We start from the raw sequence: 23775 nt of genomic DNA, 5'->3' as shown, positions 1-23775 counted from the left end.
CGCAGCCGATGGGATCAGGTGCAAGGTGAGTCCAGGGCTCGCCAAGAGCTCCGATGTCATTTCATGCGCACTTGGGACGGCCAGGATCTGTTTTTCGTGATGCATGCACGCAGCCCCAGTTGGCGATACACCCTCCCTCCCCCCTCCCCCCCCCCAATGGCTTCTTGCCCCCATCCCCCCTAGACCGCCTTGAGAGGCTTGTATACATTATGTATTTGTGACTTTGCATCAGCTCCAGCTAGTCTGTTGAGCATGAGCACTCCGTTGTAATCAATTTTTTTTAGTAATATAATCAGCCACATTTTACTTGGAAAAAAATTACATGTTGTGACAGCACTAAAGCTTCCACACGTATGTTTCACACTGTTGCCCTGTCATATAGCTGCCTATCACCCAAATCAAACTCCAATTGTCAAAGTGCAACAAATGCAGAAGCATGTGACCAAACTGAAAGAAAGAAGTGAACACGGAGAGGAGAGAGAGAGAGAGAGAGAAAGAAACAAAAGGAAGGTGAAGGCTGCATGAAATGTATGTTGAATACCGGAGAACCTGCTCCTATACAATGCAATGCTCCACAAACTACCCTACTTTGCCATGTACATACCTATGCCCATCCTAGAGGTAATCAAATCTTTGGCACCCCCTCTCAGATCTTGGATGTGGCATAAGGCTAAGGGAGTTGGAATGCTAATGAAGAATGGCTTGAGCAAACTTCTCAGATTGTCCTCAGTCTTGCAATACTCCACATCAATGCTCCCATCCAAGATCTTCTCATGAATAAAGTGACACTGAATCTCTATGTGCTTCGTCCACGATTTCGTGCCAAGGCTATGCAACTCTTGTTGGGAATAAAGGGCCACCATGCCTTTTATACGTGCTCGGATGTGAACACACCCTTAGCACTTATACTTTACATATATCTATCACAAAACCCTAAAAGAGATACAACTCATTGTACCCACACATTGTACATCTCACATACTCTCTACTCTACTCCTTCTCGTGTTTTTCCTCTCTCTCTCTCTGCCGTTGCCATTGCTGACCATAGCATCTCCACTCCGCATCAATCACTTCAAACTAGTATCAGAGCGTCGGTCATCACAAGCGCACTTCCCAAAGTTTGCTCAAGCTATACCAACAGCAAGTTGTCTTCAATTCTGATCAAGCACAAGTCACCAAGGGTAGCACCCAGATCACAGATCGCAATCTATTGTAGGTCACACGCTACAGTCAATCGCAGGATGCAAACACAAGTCACAAGTCAAATGTCAGCTCAAGTTACAACCTTGCTCGTATACACACGTCCGTAGGTTAGCGCAGGTGCCCTGCAATCAAGTGTCAACATCAACAACAGTTCCCAACCAGGCACAAGTCATGCCCGGCATCCCAACAGTCCACTTTTTTTTTTGACAAAAACCATGCTTTTTTTTTACAATGTTTACCCTTTGGTAAATTTTGCACATTGTCACATGCATGTAAGCACAGTTTGACAAATCTCAAAGATTGTGCATGCATTTACTCCCACGAATTGGAGCTTTTCGTGTATTTGTGGAAACTGCAATGTGGCAAGTACAATTTCCTAAATTTTGACACATTGGATCCCGCGCAATTTGGGGCTTTTGCAAAATTTGCAAAATTTGTATCAAATTTGGTCTTGGTGTGTACTTGCAATACATTTTCTATACAAATTGAGCACATTGGACCTCGGATAAATTTGGGGCTTTTGCAAAATTTGTGAAATTTTGGCAAAATTGGATTGTGAAATCTACTCGAGTTATATTTGATGCAATTTGAGCAGTTTCAGCAAAGAATTTTAGGGCTTTTGACCATATGAGTTGAATTTGTGCCCGTGGATGCATTTGGAGTAAAAATTGCAGCTAAAATTTGGGGATTTCTCAAGTAACTGATGTATTAGTCCATGGCACAGCTGCAATTACTTGTCGTATGCTATAGCACACATTTTGTGACTCTGAAAATTGATTTGCAAATCTGAAATTTCTACAATTACTCGGTTTTTCATTGCTCATTGGTATGTTGGTCATTCATGTGACAATTGGGCTTACCTTTGTTGACTTTTGAGTCACTTTTGGGCTGTAAATCATGACTGGCAGCAGTGATAGCAGCAATCTTTTGTACATTAAGAAGCTACTTGGCTATATAGCAAAAGCAGTGCTATAATGTCTTGGTGCAGAAGAAACTGGTGAAGCCCATTAAGACAAAAGGAGTAAAACTAGCAACCATGGATCAAGATGAGTGGGATGAGTTAGATGAGCTTGTGCACTCTACCCTAAAGCTCTCAGTGTTAGACACTTTGCTATTTAACATAGAGAAATTGAAATCTGCTTATGATATGTGGCAAAGACATGAGGAGTTATATGCTCAAAAAAGTACAGCAAGGTTTATTGCTTGAAAATTTTGATGGAACTTCGTATGAGTTTAACTCTATTTTCAACCAGCTGATTGCTTTGGAGTTCCACATTGATGAGGAGTTCAAGGCAACATTTTTGCTATGCACTTTGCGTGAAAGTTGGGACACTTTTAGGAAAACAATGAGTAACTCCAATGCCATACTGTTATATTCAGATGTGGAGAGCTCTTTACTCATGGAAGAGCTAAATAGGCAAAATAATTCAGTAAACAAATCTTCCAATGCACTGCATACTAGAGGCAGATCCCGGCAAAAGGGTAATTCTAAAAACAAGTCTCATGGAAAAAACATAGAGTGTCATCATTGTGGCAAGAAAGGGCATTTTAAGCAAGATTGCTTTAAGCGGAAGAAAGAGAAAGACAAGGGCAAAAGCACTGATGATAGCAAGGATGAGAAAAATGTTAGCAAACATGCAAAGAAGAGCAATGTGAAAATAGAGGAAGTCAATGTAGTCAATCATGAAAGTGACAGTGGCAATGATGTACTTGTTGCTTCTTCTTTTAGTGCACAGTCATTGATTGCATATTCTGTTGATGACATGCACATTTCGATTCTTGATTCAGGTGCTTCATTCTATGTAACACCACACCATGAGTGGTTTTTTAAAAACAGTGGTGGTAGACATGATGTTGTCCACACAGCTATGCATGTGACATTGTAGGGATTGACAATGTGCAATTGGCATTTTGGCATGGTTCAGTGTTTACCTTGCATAATGTGAGGCATGTATTCCAACTCAAGAAGAGCTTGATAAGCACAGGGCAACTAGATGAAAAAGGCTATCACACCACTTTTGGGGATGGCAAATAGAAGATATGTAAGGGATCTCGAATTGTTGCTAAAGCCTGTAAGAGTGACACTCTATATCCATTACATGTATCTAGTGTACGTGATCATGTTGTTGCCATAGCCAAGTAGCCAAGTATATCTTTGTGGAATAACCGGTTGGGGTACATAAGTCAAACACGAATGAAAGTGCTTCCTTGCGTGGGTTATTTGCCATATTTGAGGTATGCTGATTTTGATCATTGTGATCATTGCATATTTGGTAAGCATGCTCAAACATCACATAAAAAGTCTCTTTCATTAAAATATTCACCCTTAGAGTTAGTACATTCAAATGTATGTGAGATGCCAAGGCTATCTCTAAGGGAAAAGAAATATTTTATCACATTTGTTGATGGTGCCACACATAAAGTATGGGTTTATCCAATCTGTCATAAAGACAAGGCATTAGATAAGTTTAATACATTCCTGGCACTTGCTGAAAATGTGACCAACAAGACATTAAAGTGACTTCGCTCTGACAATGGTGAGAGAATATATGTCAAAAGCCTTTCAGGCCTTTTGTGACAGCAAAGGGATAAAGAGGGAGCTCATTGCCCCATATAATCCGCCCTAAAACAATATTGCAGAGCATATAAATAGGACTATTCAAGTGAAGGTCCGTACCATGCTGTCTCATGTTGCATTACCTCATGGATTTTGGGTAGAGGCTGTAATGACAACCACGCACTTGATAAATCGATCACGGAACAAGTTTTTGGGGAAGAGAGTTCCTCAAGAAGTGTGGTCAGGCAAGGCACCTTTGTATGCACACTTGAGAGTGTTTGGCTACCAGGCTTTTGTGCACATACGCAAGGAACAACGCAACAAATTGGAGTCAAAGTCCTGTAAATGCACTTTCTTAGGATATGGTGACGAGGGTGAGATGTGATATAGATTATGGGATTTCAAGAAAATGGAAATTGTACATAGCAATGATGTTATCTTTCGAGAAGATTGCATATATAAATAGCCCGAGAAGACAGAGGAAGTCAAAAGGGTTCTGTTCCGAAAAGAGATACTTATAAGACAGCAAAGAGTGCCCGCTGTACAACAACAAATACCTCCTACAAATGACCCTATAAATGTCGGGAATGATGTTGAAATTCATCAGCAAGAAGTTGCCCATGATATACCACAGTTTCAACAAGAAAATATGCCATTAAAACAGGTGGAACAAGCAGGACAGCATGCTGAACCATTTGAACAGCAAATTGTTGATGCAATTTGCAGGCTGAACGGCCGACAAACACTGATCATTGGATCCATAGGTCAACCAAAAATACCAAAACAGTCAGATAGGTTTGTTCCTAGTGCAAATTATGTTGCTAATTATGTCATGTTGACAAATTGCGGTAAGCCGTCATGCTTCAAGGAAGCAATGGACAGAGAGGACAACAAGAAATGGCATAAAGCTATCTTGTCAAAGATGGAATCTCTAAAGAAGAATGGTACTTGGAATTTAGTGCATTTTCCCAAGGGACAAAAAGTCCTACCATGCAAATGGGTTTACAAGATGAAGGTTACTTTTAGTTCCTCGCCAAAGTACAAAGCACGACTTATTGCAAAGGGGTACAAGCAAGAATATGGGATTGATTTGACAATATCTTTTCTCCCTTAGTCAAGATGACTAATTTGCGAACCATATTGGACTTGGTTGCATGTGAGGATATAGAACTCATACAGATGGATGTAAAGATTGCTTCTTACATGGTGATCTGCATGAGGACATATATATGCAACAACTAGAAGGCTTTATGGCCAAAGGGCAAGAAAAGATGGTATGTAAACTCAACAAAAGCTTGTATGGGCTGAAACAAACACCGCGTGAATCGTATCATAAGTTTGATACATTCATACAATCTCCAGGATTCAAAAGGAGTCAAGTGGATCATAGGTTGTATACTAAAAAAGCAGCAGAAAGAAGCCTTATTATGTTGGTTTTGTATGTGGATGAATTGATGATAGGGATGTTTATGCTTTGGACACCTTCAAGCAAAAACGACACAACAGTTTTAACATGAAGGATCTTAGTGAAGCAAATCATATTCTTGGCATGCGTATACTCGGGGACAAATCAAAAGGTCTTGTTTATCTGTCACAACAAGACAATGTATCCAAGATTTTGCAGTATTTCAATATGGAGAGAGAGAAAGCAATTGGTGTACCATTGCCTCCATATATGAAACTCAGTGCAAAAGTGTCACAACTCTATAGAAACAGAATTTGTATCCTTTTTCATTAATTTGTCTATATAATGATTTATTAAATTTGTTTCCTTTGCACTAATTAGATATAAAGAAAAGTGCATTGGAGTTGGCCACTGATAAGTGGTCACAGGTTATGGTGGACCCACGCGGTGGGTTAGAGAAAAGATAGTTCACACTTCCACCTATATGGCCGATTGGGCGCCTGTGACCAGAACTCACGCATATCAGGGTTAGACTCACACACAGAAAGGATTGATGCCTTGAAGTGTGGGCTAGATTCGCCAGAACAGACAGTTACAATCAACAAGATGGCATGATCATGAAATGCTTGTACAAAGTACATGTGTGGGCTGAAAGCTTAAAATGACATTTCTTTGCATAGGAAAGTCACATGAAGATTCTGATACCGTTTTTGCAATGTACACGGAAAAAGCTTTCATATGACATCCATATTGGGGGGTCCCTAAATTTTAGGAGGTCCCTAAATTTTAGGAGTCTCGAATTAGCCTAAAAATGCTAGTCCTAAAAAATAGGGATGACATTCTAAAAATAGTAAATTCTGTACCCTGACTATGCTTACTAAATTTGGTTGTTTCTATTCTTGACAGTATTCAGCCCAAAAAGAAAGGCCATAGAGAAGAGACAAGTGTCAAGACACTTGTCACATAAATTTCCAAGTGTCCCACCACTTGTCACATCTCATGACATGTGGCTGGACACTTATCTTGTGCTACTCCACTTTCCCCTTTTGTACTAGCTCTTCCCTCTCCTATAAATAAGAGCTCGTTTTTCTTCATTCAGCATCATTTTTCTTTGCTGTAAACTCATGTACAGCACCCACAGATAGCCAGAAACTAGCCCCATCCATCCCCATCATCATCCCCCACTTCTGCATTATCAAATTCCTCCATATTCCCTCTTCTATCACTGCTGTTTTACAGGACAGCAAGTCTGTAAATTCATTACAGCACCTCCTTCTCGAGCTCTTTCTTCCATTTTAGCAACAAGAAGCAAGCCCTATCCATGTACTGCTGATCAACGATGGAGAAAGGCTGATTTTCCCTCTTTCTTCTCTCATACTGTAAAGAAATCAGTTCTTATCATTGCATAATAGATAATGCATGTGTGTTTGTACATCTTTGCATGATCTTGTGAGAGTGAGAATTACTTCTCCTCACTCTCAGGTTGATTGTAACTAAGCTCTTCCCTAAGGGACTTGGGCTGAGCAAAAATACATTTCCTTCGAGGGGGGTTGCCCATCTTCAACCCTCAATCTTGTCTCCATTACTTTTACATTTTCATGGCTGTAATTTTGTGAGTAATTTTCATTTTCAGCTTTAAGTGTTTATTCTCTTTTATATTAAATCTCGAAAACAAGCGAATATCATAATTGTTAAGCATACTACGTTGTTCGGGGCGTTTACAAAAAGGTAGTCCTACATTTGACAATGAAGAGGCTGAAATGGCCAAGATTCTGTATGCTTCAACTATGGGTAGCTTGATATATGCTATGGTTGCTACACGTCTTGACATAGCATTTGCGGTGGAAGTGGTTAGTAGGTACATGGCACATCCTGATAGAAAGGATTAGGAAGAAGTGAAAGATATCATGAGATACCTTAAGGGCACAAAAGATTTGTGCAGATGCTTTTTAAAGCAAAATGCATCTGTCGTTGGCTTTACGAATACAGACTATACTGATCATGCTAATTGCAGGAAGTTTACTTTAGGGTATGAATTCACCTTCACAGGGGGAGCAATTTCCTTGATCTCCAAGCTACACAAATGTGTTGCATTGTCTACTATAGAGGCAGAGTATGTCACTGAGGCATGCAAGGAAGCTTTATGGCTTTCACGTCTGGTGGGAAAGCTTGGCATTACCAAGACCCCTGTCGTCCATTGTGATAGTCAGAGTGCTATCATGCTAGCACGAAACCCTGCCTTTCATGCAAAGACAAAGCACATACACGTGAAGTATCACTTGATCAAGGATGTACTTGATAGCAAAAGCATTGAGCTTGTCAAGGTGCATACAGATGATAATCCTGCAAATCGTCTTAAGAAGGGTCTTCCAACAAATCGGTTTGCTCATTGCCGATAGATGATGGGAGTTGAATAGTATATGTATTTCAGCTTTATGTATACTTAGGCGTAGCTGATTTTTTTCTTCAACCTTAAGGCATGGTGCCTTTAGATGGGAGGTTGTTGGGAATAATGGACCACCGTGCCTTTTATACGCGCTCGGGTGTGAACGCACCCTTAGCCCTTGTACTTTACATATATCTATCACAAAAGCCTAAAAGAGGTACAACCCATTGTACCCACACATCATGCATTCCACACTCTCTACTCTCTACTACTTTCATTTTTCCTCTCTCTGCCATTGCCATTGTTGACCATCGTATCTCCATTGCGCATCCATCACTTCAACTCTCATCCTCGCATAGAAGCGTAGTAGCCCCCATGTATGAACAGCCAAGCTCCTCTAACAACCTTCAAAGCCAAACGGCCTCACAAGTGGTAGAACAAGCCACTCGATACTTAGCCTATGTAGGCAACTATAGGCTTTATGCTCCAAGAAATTGTTAGCACTCGTGTGTCTTGTGTGGTCATCTCCTGCCTGTGAGCCTTAGTCTTGAGTTACACGAGGATATTAGGAGCTCTAACATTGTATTTTAGACACTTTAGATGGAGGGTACATTAGTGCATTTCTTTTTGGGCACTTTTGGCTGTCTTGGGCACCCTCTTTAGGATTTGGCCACTTTTGGCCTCAATTTGCCTATATATCATTCTCTCTCATGTTGTTTGCTTGTCTCCTTTTCTCCGTGTTCACTTTCCTTGTTCCGTTATGCACTCTCACATGGTGTCAAAGCCACACATGGGAGCCTGAGATCTTGAAGAGGGGCGTGCTGTCTGCGACGAAACTTGCCAAGCGCCATCCATACCTGTTGCAGCCCCTTTTGTCATCAAACAGGGCAAGACAACCTGTTTCCAGCCCTTTAGGCTGTATTTACCAAGGACATATCTGTGTTTTGACCTTGGCAGCCATCATTCAGGCGGGGCTGCATTATCCCTACACCCAGGTGACTTCTAACAGGCTAGGCAGCCTTCATGCAGGCTGGGCGGCACCAGTTTTGCAAGAACAGGCCTGTGTTTTCATACAGGCACCCCCCTTGCATCTGCATTTTGGTCTGGATAGCCTCTTTTCAGCTGGTGGCACCCTTGCAAGCTAGGCGGCCTATTTTCAGCTGAACAAACTCATTTTCCTACTGTATTTCACTGCTGGACCCTTCAGCTGACCTGGGCGGCCTGTTTTCAGACCGGGGCAGCAACTTGACCAGTTGGGCAGCCATCTACAGGTGTTTACGCCTTCATTCTCTACATTTACCGTAGGTCCTCTCAGCTCTCATACTCCAAGTCCTCTACCAACCCCTACTTGTTTGCATTTACAAGTTGAAGACCTAGTTTACTCTGCATTTACTATTCCCTCTTACTGCCCAGCATTGTGTATTCCCTTCAGCATCAGATACTCCCGGTCTACCTTGCTTAGTCAGTCTTCTTTTGTACCGTGGCCCCACGGACCTCGATTATCCCAAGGACACCTCTTATTGATCATTTTCATTCCAATGACAGCATCATCTTTGTTTTCTTGCAGGTACTTTATTGAAGGACATCTATGGCCAACATGTATGCTTTGGGGGATTGCATGGTTTGAGACTGTTCGGAAAGAACACCATCCTATCACTCTTTCCCGCTATATTCTTCCGGAGCGTCCAATCCGTGATTCGCATTGATGGCATCTCCTGAGCAGGTGCGTGTCCTACCCTCTCTACCCGCATCCAACAAGCTGGATGGGACGAACTACCCTCTATGGTCATGCAGCATGGAGTGCCTCCTTGATGACTGTGACCTTTGGGATTTTGTTATTGTCCCTATTCCTCGACCTGTCATGGATTCTCATGATGGTGTGACCACGAATTCAATAGCTTTATGGGATCAGTTGAATGCCAAAGCCTGCTCTTTTCTTTTTTTGAGTTGTACATATTTTGTGCTTTTACATGTTAGACATATCCGCACCACTATAGAGGTTTAGAGGAGATTGGCATCTCTCTTTCAAATCTAGACGCTTGGGCATCAATTATCTCTTCAGCTAAAGCTATGACAGCTTTCTACCGCAGATTCGCCTACAATGAGGGATTGCATCCACAAGATGGAGGAGCTTTGGGATGGCATCCCTTGACATGGACATCTCTTTGGAGAACCTAGCTGTGACACTTCTCTCACATCTTGCAACACCGACATATGATGTGTTCTACACTAGTCTTCTCACTTCTCATAGCTGGGAGACACTCACTTGGGAGGAGCTAGTCCCATTGGTGCTTGAGCAAGATGCGCATCATAGTGAAACAGATTCTTGTGAGGGTTGTATACATGGCCGTGCTTATGTGGCCTTACCTCTAGGTACAGGACGAGCCAAGCAAGAGATAGGAAAGAGGAGAAAGTTGGAGTCATCCTCCAACTCTGATACAGATTTTGTGGGGGAATCATAGTGGATATCCCACAGGTCCTCATTGTGGAAAGACCTCGCACCCCAAGGAGAAGTACTGGAGGAAACACCCTCACCTTCATCCAAGACCGAAGGGTGAATCTACATCGAAGCCTTCGTCTACCTCTTCTTCGTCATCCGCTATTACCACCAAGTCAATACTTTTACACATTTATCAAATGGAGGAGCCTTCTTCGACTATCTCGTCTTTTGAGCAACCCTAGCTCATTGACAATGGTGCATCGAGTCATATGACTCCCCTGAGGTGATTTGTTGCAAGATATCCATTTGTCAAAGGGTATCGTCACCCCTAGTGACCTCTCTTTGATGCCTATTAGTGGTGTTGGCACCTTGCCTCTATTGTCTGACCATCCCTTAAGCTCCGTTTCTGAGTCTCTATATGTTATTGACTTAAACTTCCTTCTCCTCTCAGTTTCTAGCCTTCCACGTTGCCTTCACCAATCTGTCCATCTTTATTGAGGATTCTACTGCAGAAGCCACTTCCGTGACAGGTTGGCAGAGAAGAGGGCTATGCATGCTCCATTCCACTTCTATTGTATAGGGCCCTCCAAGGCAACTTTCTATCACTGCACTCGTTCTTGATTGTGCACCATTTATCCCACATGTTTCATCCCATCCCCCACCATCTCCCTTGGTGGTTCCCTTGTATCTCCCATCCCTTTCAAAGGGGAATGATATCAGTGATGCAACTATGGATTTCCAAGCCCTTTGTGTTTTAGAGGGGGCTTTCCAAGACCATGAGGAGTTTCTTCAAGATTTCCAATCTACTTTGGGCCTTTCCTTTATGCGGAAACCTCTTTTCTTTGTCATCAAGCCACCATCCCCTACCGCTTGGCCCTTGGTCCCTATTGTTTCTATGCAACTTATGGCACCTTTAATAGTTCCTCGCTATCGCATCATCATTGGATTCGAGGCTTGACTCACCCATCCCTGACTACAATGTTTAGGAGTGTTCTGTTCAGGGCCTCTCCATTTCCTTTCCCCTTTGGTGGCTCTTCATTTGATCGGATTTTTCTATGGAGAGGGGGTCTTGCTTCTTGGTTGGCTTTCTTCATCGATGAACTTCATCAGCATTGGCACTCTTTCTTGCCAACTTCAGATGAAACCAGCCTTCTTTCTCGGAGAGGGTGGTGAAACCTAATTAAGCACTTAATTTAGGCAATTAGCAAATTCACAAAACTAAAATACACACTTCACCATACAATCTTCGACATTGAAAATCCTATTGGCCCTAGAACTGGCACCCCTTTCGGTATTTCTTTAACTTATATTGCAATTGGATGGAGATTCTTTAATCTCCATCCAATTGCAAATTGGATTGAGATTCTTTAATCTCCTCCACTGATCCAAATGCCCCTTGTTGCACAAATGATTAGCAAGCCTTCAAACCAATTTGCCCCTTGGTTTGCTTGGATATTGGCCTTCACCCTACTCCTTGAAAGACAAATCCAACCCCAAATCTGATATTAACTAGCTAGTCTCTTCAATCTCCCTGAAATTCTTCAATTTCAGCTCTTGGAATTCAAGTCCTATGCCCTCAATTCTGAACACGTATCTCAAGGTGACTGTCAAACCCTAATTTCTACTATAAATTAAAATTTACATCATAGATTTTTCAATATCTCCAACTCTAATGACTCAAATGGCTAGATTTTGCTGAGATAACTTGAGAGATGGTTTGGGGATGAGAGAGAACGTTGTAGAGAGAGAAAGTTTAGAATTTCTCCGCAAGAAAGATTGAAATTTTGCTGCCACCCTACTCAAACAATCATGAAAGCTACCACCTACAACTTAGGGCCACCAAAAAGACTATTGTTCCCTCTTGTGTGCTGTCACATGCACCAAAAGAACCTTGGGCTACTGCCACCTGCTCCTAGAGGGCTCCAAACAGCTGTGACCTATTGTAGGAATGGTCCCTAGCGGCTGCAAATCACATCAGCAACATCTCCTTACTCTCTAACAGCCTCACTTCTCTCTCACAATGGGTGGAATCATTGTAGGGGGAAGTTTCAGAAATGGGGGAAACGGAAACTGGAAAAAACGGAGTTTTGGCCAAATTTTAGAAGCGGGGAAACGACGTTTTGAATTGTAGACTAAAATAAATACAGTATTATGTGGATATGTAAATATATCAATGTCTACAATAACATATACCCAAATTTCATACAAAACTTTGAGTCTTCACGTCATATGATTGAAATCATGATTCTTTACACATGTCACGACTCACGAGTGAAGATTGAGGAGTCAAGTCTGAGGACTCAATGGTTTACACTTAAGACAGCTTAACACAATTAAGACTTAATTTTCAAAACTTAAGGCAACAAAATGAATTAGAATTTATGACTCATGAATAATCTATGATTTAAAGAGCAGTGAAGACTGACATCAAGAGCTATGAAACAAGAATCAAGATGTATAATAAGTGAAATCAAGATACAATGATACATGTAACTATGTCATGTGAATAATCTATCAAAACTCCAAAGTGCAGTGAGGCTATAAGTATCAACATCAATGAACAACTGGCAACTGTAGCCTAGACTGTGCACTTCTAAACTAACTCCTGTATATCACGAGTCATGACTAACTCATGACTCATCCAGACTCCAAGGATCTGTGCACCATCTCCTCATCCAACTCCGAGGACCCTGATCAAGAAGTTGATGAGGCAGCCTCAACCTCAACCTCAGACTCTGGCTCTGACTCTGTCTGTGATGCACGACCACATGTGGCCCTCACTCTAACTCTCCTCTGTGCACAAGTCTCATGCACCGGTGCCGATAGCTCCTCATAGAGCATGGAGTAGATATCCCACTCCTGTGGTATCTGCAGGATGTTACGCACCTCTATATCAATCTTGTTAACATTCACCTATAAAGGTAAACGAGACAAAGATATATCATATGAGAGAAGATTCAACATGTTCAATATTCATACATATCACAATTTACAATCCAACTTCCAAGTAAATTAGCAGTGTAAAGTGTCAAGGACTCAAGGTTAAAAAGTTAATTATGCATAATACTAATCATTATCAATTTACTTATGAAGGCTCACAGGACAGAGCGGTCCTCTCAATAAGTTGGAGATTGCAATGGCAAAACACTAAACGCTCCAACTAGGCAATTATGAGCTTGTTTCTCTTTTTGGTATAGAAGGGCGTCTATGTACTCCAGTTCCTCTCAGCAAGCCCTGAACTACAATCTTGCGATGCATTAAATAATCAAGATTCAAAATATAAAAGCCACCAGTCACATACCAAAGTAGGAGCACAATTGCCATATTTCTCCCACCAAGAGACAGACTAAAGCGGTCTCTCTTAAAGCCTAGCTGTGGGTCGGCCAAAATGAAGAGAATAATTGCGAAATGCCAACAAATCATCCTCTACTCTCATCATCATATCTATATCATCCCCTGTCAGGCATCTCATGTACTCCATAAAGCCCTCCTCTAACTCCTCGCTAGTATACTGCTCCTCGTTGCGTCAAAGGGGATGCAAGTTATGTGCGACAACATGGATTGGTTTATGGAACCAATCCCATCGTGCATTCCACACTGCACGAATCTCATCAACCCTTCAAAGCAAAGGATGATGGATCATAGATAAAATAAGTTAAATACTTAGAAGTTAGAATAATAATCTATCATCAAGGAATCGTTAATACCAAATAATTACATATGTAAAAGTTAAACAAAAACTTAATTGTCTCGTAGCAAAAAGCTGTTGTGAAGCAAGGCCTCGTCAATTTTATCAATATACTCATATAGAAGCCCCAAAGTATTCCCCTCCATATCAATGATACACAATACAGTGTAAATAGGAGTGAGACTTTTCACCAATGCCTCTGCCTCAACCCACCAACTCTCATTTAAAATATTGCGTCTAAAAGCAAAAGCCTTTGGAGACTCTCTCTCACTCCATGTGAGTCATTCCTAGAATGCAATGATCCGTATCAAATTTGCACGGACCCATATCAACCTCTTCAATACAATAAACATACAAGCAAATCTAGTGGTAGAGGGCTTCAATAGCTCAAGTGTGCTATTGGCTCAAAACATGCTTATGAGACGTATGGCCTATTCTTCACAAATCTTACCATACTTGTTGTCGTCTTGAAAATGTCATCCACCCAAGATATTTGCCCAACATCTTCAATAAGCAAGTCAAGGCAATGGGATACACATAGAGTCCATACTATACTAGGAAACTCCTCCTCAAGCATACGTCCCATAGACACACAATTGCTTCCATTATCCGTCACCACTTGCATCACATTTTGGACTCCTACGTCCATAATGACCTATCACATGTGCTCCCAAATGAAAGCTCATGTGATGGTAAGGCTTGAGTCAGAGACATCGATGGCCTTAATGAACATGGTGCCTTTACATGGAGACACCGAAACATTGTAAATATTTCTTCGGCGCGTATCTAACCATCCATCCCATAATATTATGCATTCATATTTCACCAATGTCTCCTTCAAGGGCTCCAATTGAGCCTCTATATATGCTTTCTCCTTTCGAAGCTCCTGTGTGCATAATGTATCTATGGATAGGCCTTCCCACCCACACCTTATGCAGCTTACTGCCTTGATTGTCTTCTTCCATTGATATGTAGTGGCCACATTGAAAGTGATAGCACACCAAATAAATAAGTGTGTGAGTTACCTAGTTACCTCCACAATTGCCTACCTCTGAAGTCCTGCATGGACACTTACACTATGCCAGGAGCCCTTTTGCCCACCACCACTAGAACATAGCAACAGGGTCCTTTTTACACTTAGACCCGATACAGATATTGATGCACTTTTTTTTATGGGCCACTAACACCTCCAATTTGGCTAGCACTACTAGGCCCACTAGCCTCTCCTTGCCCCACTGGAGTGCTTCATTAGCCCGATGTGGTGTTGGATGAGAGGATTCATCCTCTTCTAGCTCAATACCCATACACTTTTGACGCCAAAGATAGAGACTTACTGTTACTTCTGCCGGCACATTTGTGCAAGGCACGATATCTTTGTTAGGAATACAACCAAGTGGTCTTTCACGCTCATTCCCAACAAAGATGTCGAGCCTTGCGCAAATGAATGCATACCAAGTGGTCTTTCGCGCGCATTACACTCCCCGATTTCTCCAATCCACAATAGTTGCACCGCCACTTCCTTAATCTGCCAGAGCCCTCGTATCCCTTGATTGGAGTGACATGCCTCCAATATGGATCTGGCACCATGATATGATGATTAGCGTTTAGGTGATGGATTATGGGAAGAAGAGGAGGAAGAGCAAGAGCAAGAAGAGAAAGAAGAGAAAGAGGAAGAAGAGGAGGAGGCGGCGGCGGTGGGAGCTGAAGTGTGCTACGAGAGTCGGGACTCAGAAGCTGGAGTAAACGGGCTGCCGTATGCTGGAGCCTGGAACCAAACTCAAATCGTGAATCTGGCGCACTAGACAACCAACACCAAAACAAGCCATAGGATTGCAAAACAACGGTCTGCCATTTCCATTCCAATTCGAAATGACCAGTCCGTTTCGAAACTGCCGAAATGGCATTTCGGGATACTATGGCTGAAATAGATTTCCACCACTAAATGTCATAAGCGCATTGCATCGGAGAAGAAAAAGAAATTCAGTCTTGCTCTTACACATAAGACCACCAACTATTCTCAATTTAAGAATTATACTTTTTCATAGTGTCAGTATAATCGTTCTATTCATTATGCTTGTTTTTCTATTACTAATAAACGACTTCTACTTGGTTTTCAATAGTGGTGCATCTAAGCACATCATCTCTTGCCGAGCATTATTTTCATCTCTCTATGATGTAACTAAGGGGGGTATAGTTATGTGTGCTAACAATGCCTCTTATGCCATTAAAGGCATTAGACATATGTGGTTTGTCTCCGTCCCGGACACTCCTTTGACATTGCATGATGTTCTCTATGTACTTGGCATCAAGAAGAATCTTATTTCCATTTCAGCCATGGCAACTTCAAGGTTTCACGTCATTTTTTATGGCCCTTGATGTGTGGTATATGATGATCAAGTTTCTTCTTCCATTGTCGTAACAGGCACCCTCACTAAAGGTCTCTATCGTCTTGATACTTATGATCAACAACTTGCTGAAAATCCTATTGATGGTGCCTTATTAACAAAGGAATCTTTTCATGATACACATTTATGGAGTCAAAGGGTTGGTCACATTAACTATTGAGCATTGATGAAGCTCCAATCAAAGGATATAGTCAAAGATCTTCCAACAATTCACTTGCCATCAAATCACATTTGTGAAGGTTATTTACTTTGTAAGATGCATCGATTCTCCTTTCCTAAGGATTCTCATGTTCATTCGTCATCTATTTTGCATCTCCTTCACAATGATGCTTGTGATCCTACGCAGACCAAATCCATTGGTGGATTTCTATATTTTCACATTCATAAATGACAAATCCCGATTCACTAGGGTGTACAAGCTGAAATTTAAGTCTGAAATCTTCTCTTGCTTCAAGACTTTTATTGCCATGGTGAAAAACCAAAGCAGCTTTCGCATTCGAACCCTTCACACAGACAGGGGGAGAATATCTTTCTAAACAATTTTCAGAGTATCTTGCATCTCGATATATTCATCATCGCTCCCCACAACAAAATGGAGTAGCAGGTTGAAGAGTAAGAATTTTCCTAATTCATCTTGGTTCAATGCTTTTTTTTGTGTTGCTTATGTTTTGAACAAGTGTCCCACGAGAGGTTTATGCACCATCACTCCTTATGAGGCATAGATTGGCTCCGAGCTTTCTCTCTCCCATATCTAACTTAGATACCTTCAAAAGCACTAACTTTGCTTCTTGAAATTCCATGGACCTCTATCACTCATCAACATAGAGTTTCATCTGTCCTTGTGCCTTTCTAAGGTTCACTTTCCTTTGATGAAGTTGGACCTACATTCTTTCCAATTCTTCCCTTCCTAATGGAACATGATGAAGTTGGACCTACATTCTTTCCAATTCTTCCCTTCCTAATGGAACATGATTGTTAGAAACTCCAATACTCACATGTGTAGTATTATTATAAACAAACTCAGCAAAATAAATCCAAGCATCCCATGCATGCTACACATCATGGCAGTAGTAGCAAAAATAAGCCTCAAGCCAATGAGCAGCCACCTCTGACTCCAAAAGGCAGCCTATTAGGGCTTCCTCTGCTCGTCCCACACCTACTTTAACTATCACAGGCAATTAAAATCTAAAATCTGCTGCAAAAGACTGAAAACACAGCCTTTCCTCCTGAAGAACAGCGAATCCTACACAAAAACAGCAAAATCGCATCCTTTTCCAAGTGTCTCTACTGGCTCCAATCTTGCGTCAATACGCAGCTCTCTTGCTTGTCCTCAAACACCAAAAACGCAGCCTTGGTATCACACTGAAACCTGCCCTATAGATCTGCCCACAATTGATCAGCCCTTCAACACTACTTTGGGAGAGAGAGATAATAGAAAGCTGAAGACTGCAAAGAATGAATGCTGAATACTGAAGGCAAATATGCACAAGGGCTGTGTGAGTATTACCAGCGGAAGATCTCTCTCCCACACATCAGAAACTTTTGTCTTTGGCTGTCCTCCTTATTAAATATTTGTGCCACCAGAGAAACACCACCCAGGGTTTGAATGCACACCCATGAAACTCAACCCACTCCCAAACCGACTGGCCTACAACCCCATTCACTTGCTATGATAGCTACTTTGAATGCCCTCATCAGTATCTGTGTCCAGCTTAAGTGGGTCATTGCAGTCGGAAACCGTCTGAGTATGTCACAATCCTTCAGCTTACCTCAGCCCCACTTCCATGCGAGCTAGTGGCTGTTTGGCAGCCCTCCACTCCTTGAGCATTCCTTGTATCATACACCTAGCATACTCAATTTGTTCATCGAATCATTTTCAGCATTCATTCTCCCATTTCTCCATTTGTGTTTTCTGAGTCCATTGTTAGTCGTATTTGAACACTATGTTTTTCTGCAAATACTAGTGTATTCTCAAAGCCTCTTCATAACCAAGCATAATTCTCTGACCTTCAATATAAGTCAATTGAGCTATACCTGGTTACTTGGAATTGGCTGAGGTCATTTACTAGTGTTGACAGCATAAAGTAGCAGGATATTGAGACTGCTCATACAATTGGAATTAATAAGTAGGGTGACATTTGGAATTCCCTACCAAGACTGGTTGAGGAACCCCTGTTTTCACATTGGCTCACAATGAAATGCCCATCATTCAAGCATAGACTAGACCTTTGGGACTATAAAAGGCTTGCTAACATGCTAAAGGCTAGTGAGTCTCAAGGGTTTTAGATGGGACAATGACAGGCTACCACTCCCTTTCCATCACCTTTCCACCTGCCCCTCCAACCTTTCCTTCAAGCGCAACAAAAGATGAAGTCTGAATTGGAACTTAAATTAGTAGGCTTATACTGCACTACTGTCTGGTTACAAGCCATCCAACCATCAACCTTGAGTGTATCTTTAAAGGAATTTGTCGAATGATGAAAAAACTCTTGCTCTAGATATAGGAGATGGCCTTTGTCCTAGATGCAAGTTCAAAAAGGGATTATGCCTCGGCCCTCACCCCTGCATAACCTGCAAGCATAGTTCTCCAGCCTCCAATTTTTTGCAGATTAATGTAAGTTAATTCTACCCAATGTGGTTTTTTTGAATTAGCTGGGGTCCATGTACTTGTGGCAAATTCAGATTGACAGAAATGATGCAGCTTTTAATTATAGGATTAATGCAAGTTTGACTGCACTGAAGTCTGAAATCTGTTCTGTTTATGCAGGCCAAAGCAGACATACATCCTCAGCAGAAGCATTAACCGTTGAGAAAAGCAGCTTGGAAGCGGCCCTGGAACAGAAACTAAACATGAAGAACAAGATGACTGGATAGATGCTGCTAGTGCTCTCCTTAGATTACAGAACAAAGCTGTAATTTGTGGTGAACTCATGGCCTCCTATGCTAAGACTACTAAGTTGGTTTCACTGCTTTGAGTCCTAAAGTATTCTTATAACTACTCTTTTCTTTTTTAACTTTACTATTCTGACAGATCTTTTTTAAATAATGGGCTGAAGATTAGACCAATGGTATATTAATTAGCGGACATCAGACAGCATGTGTCTCAGCCAGCTCCCACCAGATGCAATTGTCCATGGACACTCAGTGAATGGTGCAGCCTGAGTTACTACTTGTAAATTTCATTTTACCAGAAATGCAACTCCTAGCAGTCTAGCATAACAGTATTTGGCTTTCAGAGTCCCATTTTACTGCCTGTGAAGCATAACCCATCCCCACACCACATTCACCCTTTCAAAATAGTAGAGACACAACCTGATAATCCATTATCAGCAGCCGCTGGTCATTGAGTGCCTGCATAAAAGAAACCAACTCTGTTAATCATGACACAAAACAACTGTCCCTAGCCTTATCGTCTAATTATCCAAACTATTGAAATCTTAGAATGTGATTTGAACTGATCGAATTGTTAGCACCTGATCAACAGTCAATTGGAAGGCTCATAAGTTTCCTCATCCAGCTTGCTTTGGGCAAAGAATACTGCATAAGGACATTCAATGCTCAATAAGGACTTGCTCAGCATTGATATTGAAAAGATACTTTAGGCTGGTTAGCTTCAAACAAACATTTTTGCTTTATGAATGGCCTTTACCTGCAATAAAACACAAGTCAATGATGTTGCTTATATGCAGTCCAGTGATGACAATCACGCATCATTTCTCGTCCTCATAAATCTTGTCTGCATCATCCTGCATGCCAGCAGCTGCATAGATATTACTCATGCAGACATAAGCTGCGGCATCTTGCTTATTACATTGTACTGCATGTTCAAATGCCAAATTTCCAAGCTCCATGTATCCCCTCTTTCTACAAGCACCCAATAGAGCAATCCATGCTGGTAGGTAATCAGATGACGGCATCTTCTTAATCACTGCCGCTGCCTTGTCAAAATGGCCTGCACGTCCATATAGATCGACCATACAAGCATGATGTTCCAAAGTTGGGACAATCCCGTAGCCTGTGCTTATAGACTCAAAGTACATTTGGCCTTCATCCACTAGACCTGAATGACTGCATGCGCTAAGCACACTAGTCAATGTGAATGGATCCGGCTTTATGCCTTCTCCTATCATTCTCTTGACTGATTCAAAAACAGAGTCACCCTTTCCAAACTGAGCATATCCTGCAATCAGAGCATTCCAGGAGGCAACATTCCGGACTGAAAGCTTGTCAAACACTTCTAGTGCTTTCCCAAGGGCACCACACTTTGCATACATCTCCAGCAATGCATTGCCGAGCAAACTGTTTTGCTCCATAAGTCCCTCCCTAACAATCTCAGCATGTATGTGTTTGCCCTTGTCAGCTGCTCCTGTGCTGCCACAGGCTTTCAAGATGGAAAGAAAGGTGACTGCATTTGGATAAAGGCCCTCACATTGCATCTGTTTCAAACAATGTAGTGCTTCCTCACCAAATCCATGTTGGGCATATCCTTCGATCAGTGCACTCCATGAGACTACATCCCTAATTTGAAGCTCCTCAAATATTTCCCGTGCCTTTGCAAGCAGACCACATTTGGAATACATATCCACCAATGCAGTGCCAATCAACATGCTTTTCTGCAGTAACCCACCTCTTGTAATAAGTTCAGCATGTATGTCTCTGCCTGTGTCAGATGCTCCTATGCTGCTACATGCTTTCAAGATGCAAACAAAGGTAATTTCATCTGCCATAAGATCCTCACTTTGCATCTGTTTGTACAAATTCAGTGCTTCCACACCAAGCCCATGCTGAGCATATCCAGCTATTAGTGCATTCCAAGAGACTACATCACGAACTGGAAGCTTGTCAAACACTTCTTGTGCTTTTGCAAGCAAACCACATTTGGCATACATATCCAATAATGCATTGCCTACTGAAATACTGTTTTCCAGCAAGACCTCTCTAACAATCTTAGCATGTACAACTTTGCCCTTCTCAACTGCTCCTATGCTGCCACAGGCTTTCAAGGTGCAAGAAAAGGTAATGGAGTCTGGGGGTACACCTTCATACTCCATCCGCTCAAAACAATATAGTGCTTCTTCGCCATGCCCATGTTGGCTATAGCCTGTGACCAGCGCATTCCATGTCACTATATTCCTAGCTGGAAGCTCATCAAATACCTCTTGTGCTTTAGCAAGTGCACCACATTTTGCATACATATCCAGTAACGCCGTGCCCACCAAAATATTTTTTGCTAGAAGCCCCTTTCTCAAAATCTCAGTGTGTACAAGTCTTCCCTTGTCAAGTGCTCTAATGTTGCCACATGCTCTCAAGATGCACACAAATGTGACTGCATCTGGAGAGAGTCCATCTTGTTGCATCTGTTTAAAGCAGTCCAGTGCTTTCTCACCCTGCCCATGTTGAGCATAACCTGCAATTAGGGCAGTCCATGAGACCACATTCCGAACTGGGAGTTCATCCAAAACTTCTCTTGCTTTTGCAAGAGCACCACATTTGGCATACATGTTGATCAAATGATTCCCAACATAACTGTTCTTTCTGAGCGACCCCTTTTTTACAAGGTCGGCATGTACACTGGTGCCTTGATGTAAATCCTGTTGTTTGGTGCAATCCTTCAGTAGGGAAACAAGGTTAATGTCCTCTTGAAATGTCTGCCGATGGCCATCACTAGCGATCATAGATTCCTCCCCTTTCTGTACTCTGCAATCCGTTCCCTTCCCTTTTCTTGTCTCACACAACTCCCCATAATGTGAGCCTGTTGATCTTAAAAGCACTTGCAGTCCTCTTCGTCTAAGCTCTTCTCGAACCCGGCTCTTCTCGCAACTAAGGTGGATTAAGACAGCCATGACTCCATATTGACTCCTTTATGATGTCGCCACGTGCAGAAAACCCGGCGGTAGCAAGACGTCTGAGAAGTACTTGGTTAAATTGTGAGCCAAATCCCTGAAGTGCTCCTTCCATGAGAAGCTCATGCTTGAATATCCTGTTGTCGTTTCTTTGATGAAAGGGGTTGTAGTGAGGACTACTGCGTGCCCTTCATGTCTGGTCCTTCTTGGTCCCAGCATCGTGTTGAACATTGGGTGTCATCAGAGAATAACTAGATGCATGAGAAAGTAAGAAGTAGCTGGCCAGCCAGACCTACTAATTGCACATTGTGGTTTGTAGGCTTGTGAAGTTCTTAAGATTGCCCTACTTGCTTTGCATTTTTGTGAGCAAAGGGAAGCTCCATGTTTAATGTTGAAGAAAATCCCACCAATCTTGGGGCAATAAGTTAGCGAAGTTTCGTGTGTATTTTGTATAAATTCTACCAACTTCAAGAGATAATACGTCAACATTTGCACCAATTCTCTCTCTCATTTGCACATCAACCTCCATTACCAAATGTGTATGTATACATGCATGTGTGTGTGCATGCGTGCATGCACACGCACGCACGCACATCTAATGGTTCAAGGACCATTATGGATGTCTAATCCAATAGAGAAAATCAGCATTGAGAGAGAGAGAGAGAATTGGGGAACAGAACTAGCAAAGATACGTAGGGCAGTGGTGGAAATGCAATCAATGGTGCACTAGACAAATATCACAGAAAGTAAGTGAGTGAACGTTGCCTCCTTCCCATTAAAGGGCATTAATTGCCTTTATTGGGCCTTTATTCCTTCTGACATGTAGTGGGAGGCTATGTTGTTATTGCGCAACTGGGGAAGACATGACAGAGCTTGAAAAGAACTTTCAAGCCGATCAAAAGCTCTACAATCAAAGGAAGAAGGATGGGTTGGAGAAAATCATCAAGTCTTGTGAACCCCTGTTGCCTTCTCATTGGCTAGAGTCTAATACAGGTATGCAAAGTATGTCAATATGGCCTTTGTCTTTATTTCATGGACAAACCTCCTATGGCAAAGGAGTTCTCAAGGTGGTTTTGGAGGGCATTTGGTGCAAAACCCCCCCTAGTACAATTTAGGTTTGCAATAAAAGGTTTTTTTTTTTGCATTAGTGGCATAAAAAATGGAGAGAGATTATGTCTTAAGGTCTGCAATTAGTAAAAGGAAGCATCCCTACTTGGATGGATAGTGAGTTGGTGATCATTACTAAAGCATCCAATGTTGAGAAATATAGCATGGGTTAAGTCATATCCTATGGTTGCATGAAAAAGGAAAAGAGGTTGCATGCAAAGTGTCCTAAAGTCAAAGTATCCATCCACTTTGGGAGTTAATCATTATGTGTGTATTGTGAGAAGGGAAGAATGAAGATGGGAACTTGGGTTTTGTTGGGAACAAAGATCAAGTGAAAGTGAAGAGAGAGTACTACTTGGTGGAACTATCGAGTGCAATTACTTCACCATGTGACCATTCGTCATGCATGCAACCAAGGTTTGGTAAGCGATAGAGGATTAGAGCTATGCCTGCAGAGCAATCGACAAACACATAGCTAGATTTCAAGAAAGCATTGCATAGCCATGAGATCAATATGGTAGAGTTGGACAAAGCTCTCAGAACTGATCAAGCCAAGCACAATGAACTATGCAAAGCAAAAGGCACATGAGGGGGCATGGGTGCATAAGGCCTCTATCTCCTACTTTTGACAACACCTACCAGGGAAAGGCAACACTAGTGCAATTTAAATTTGTTCAAATAGATTTTTATATGGTTATATTGGGTTCAAAAATAGAGGAAATTTGGTGTATGTGTTGCCAT

The 23775-nt window shown here is 41.9% G+C and overlaps 1 protein-coding gene across 5 annotated transcripts in view; it reads right to left on the bottom strand.

The window, feature by feature from the left end:
• LOC148040190 (pentatricopeptide repeat-containing protein At2g33680-like) overlaps positions 1–22253 on the bottom strand; it is a 54843-nt gene extending 32590 nt beyond the window's left edge. For 2 of the 5 annotated variants that reach the window (XM_087697387.1, XM_087697368.1), the window contains exons 1-3: positions 19734–22253; positions 19558–19621; positions 19397–19435 (exon numbers count right to left, since the gene is read on the bottom strand). In XM_087697387.1, coding sequence (XP_087553513.1) covers positions 19795–21927 — 2133 coding nt within the window. In that variant the 5' untranslated portion in view covers positions 21928–22253 and the 3' untranslated portion in view covers positions 19397–19435; positions 19558–19621; positions 19734–19794. Of the gene's footprint in view, positions 1–12351; positions 12905–12945; positions 19436–19557; positions 19622–19733 lie in introns of those variants that run through there. The other 3 variants (XM_087697362.1, XM_087697378.1, XM_087697353.1) reach the window with 3 other exon arrangements.
• Between the last annotated feature and the right edge of the window lie 1522 nt (positions 22254–23775).

Source organism: Lygodium microphyllum, chromosome 2 (assembly GCF_053477565.2).
Source record: "Lygodium microphyllum isolate KBCC chromosome 2, Lygodium_microphyllum_v1.1.10, whole genome shotgun sequence".
Classification (NCBI taxonomy): domain Eukaryota; kingdom Viridiplantae; phylum Streptophyta; class Polypodiopsida; order Schizaeales; family Lygodiaceae; genus Lygodium; species Lygodium microphyllum.
The sequence above is the reverse complement of the archived record's forward strand: the minus strand, read 5'-3'. Positions and strand labels throughout refer to the sequence as shown.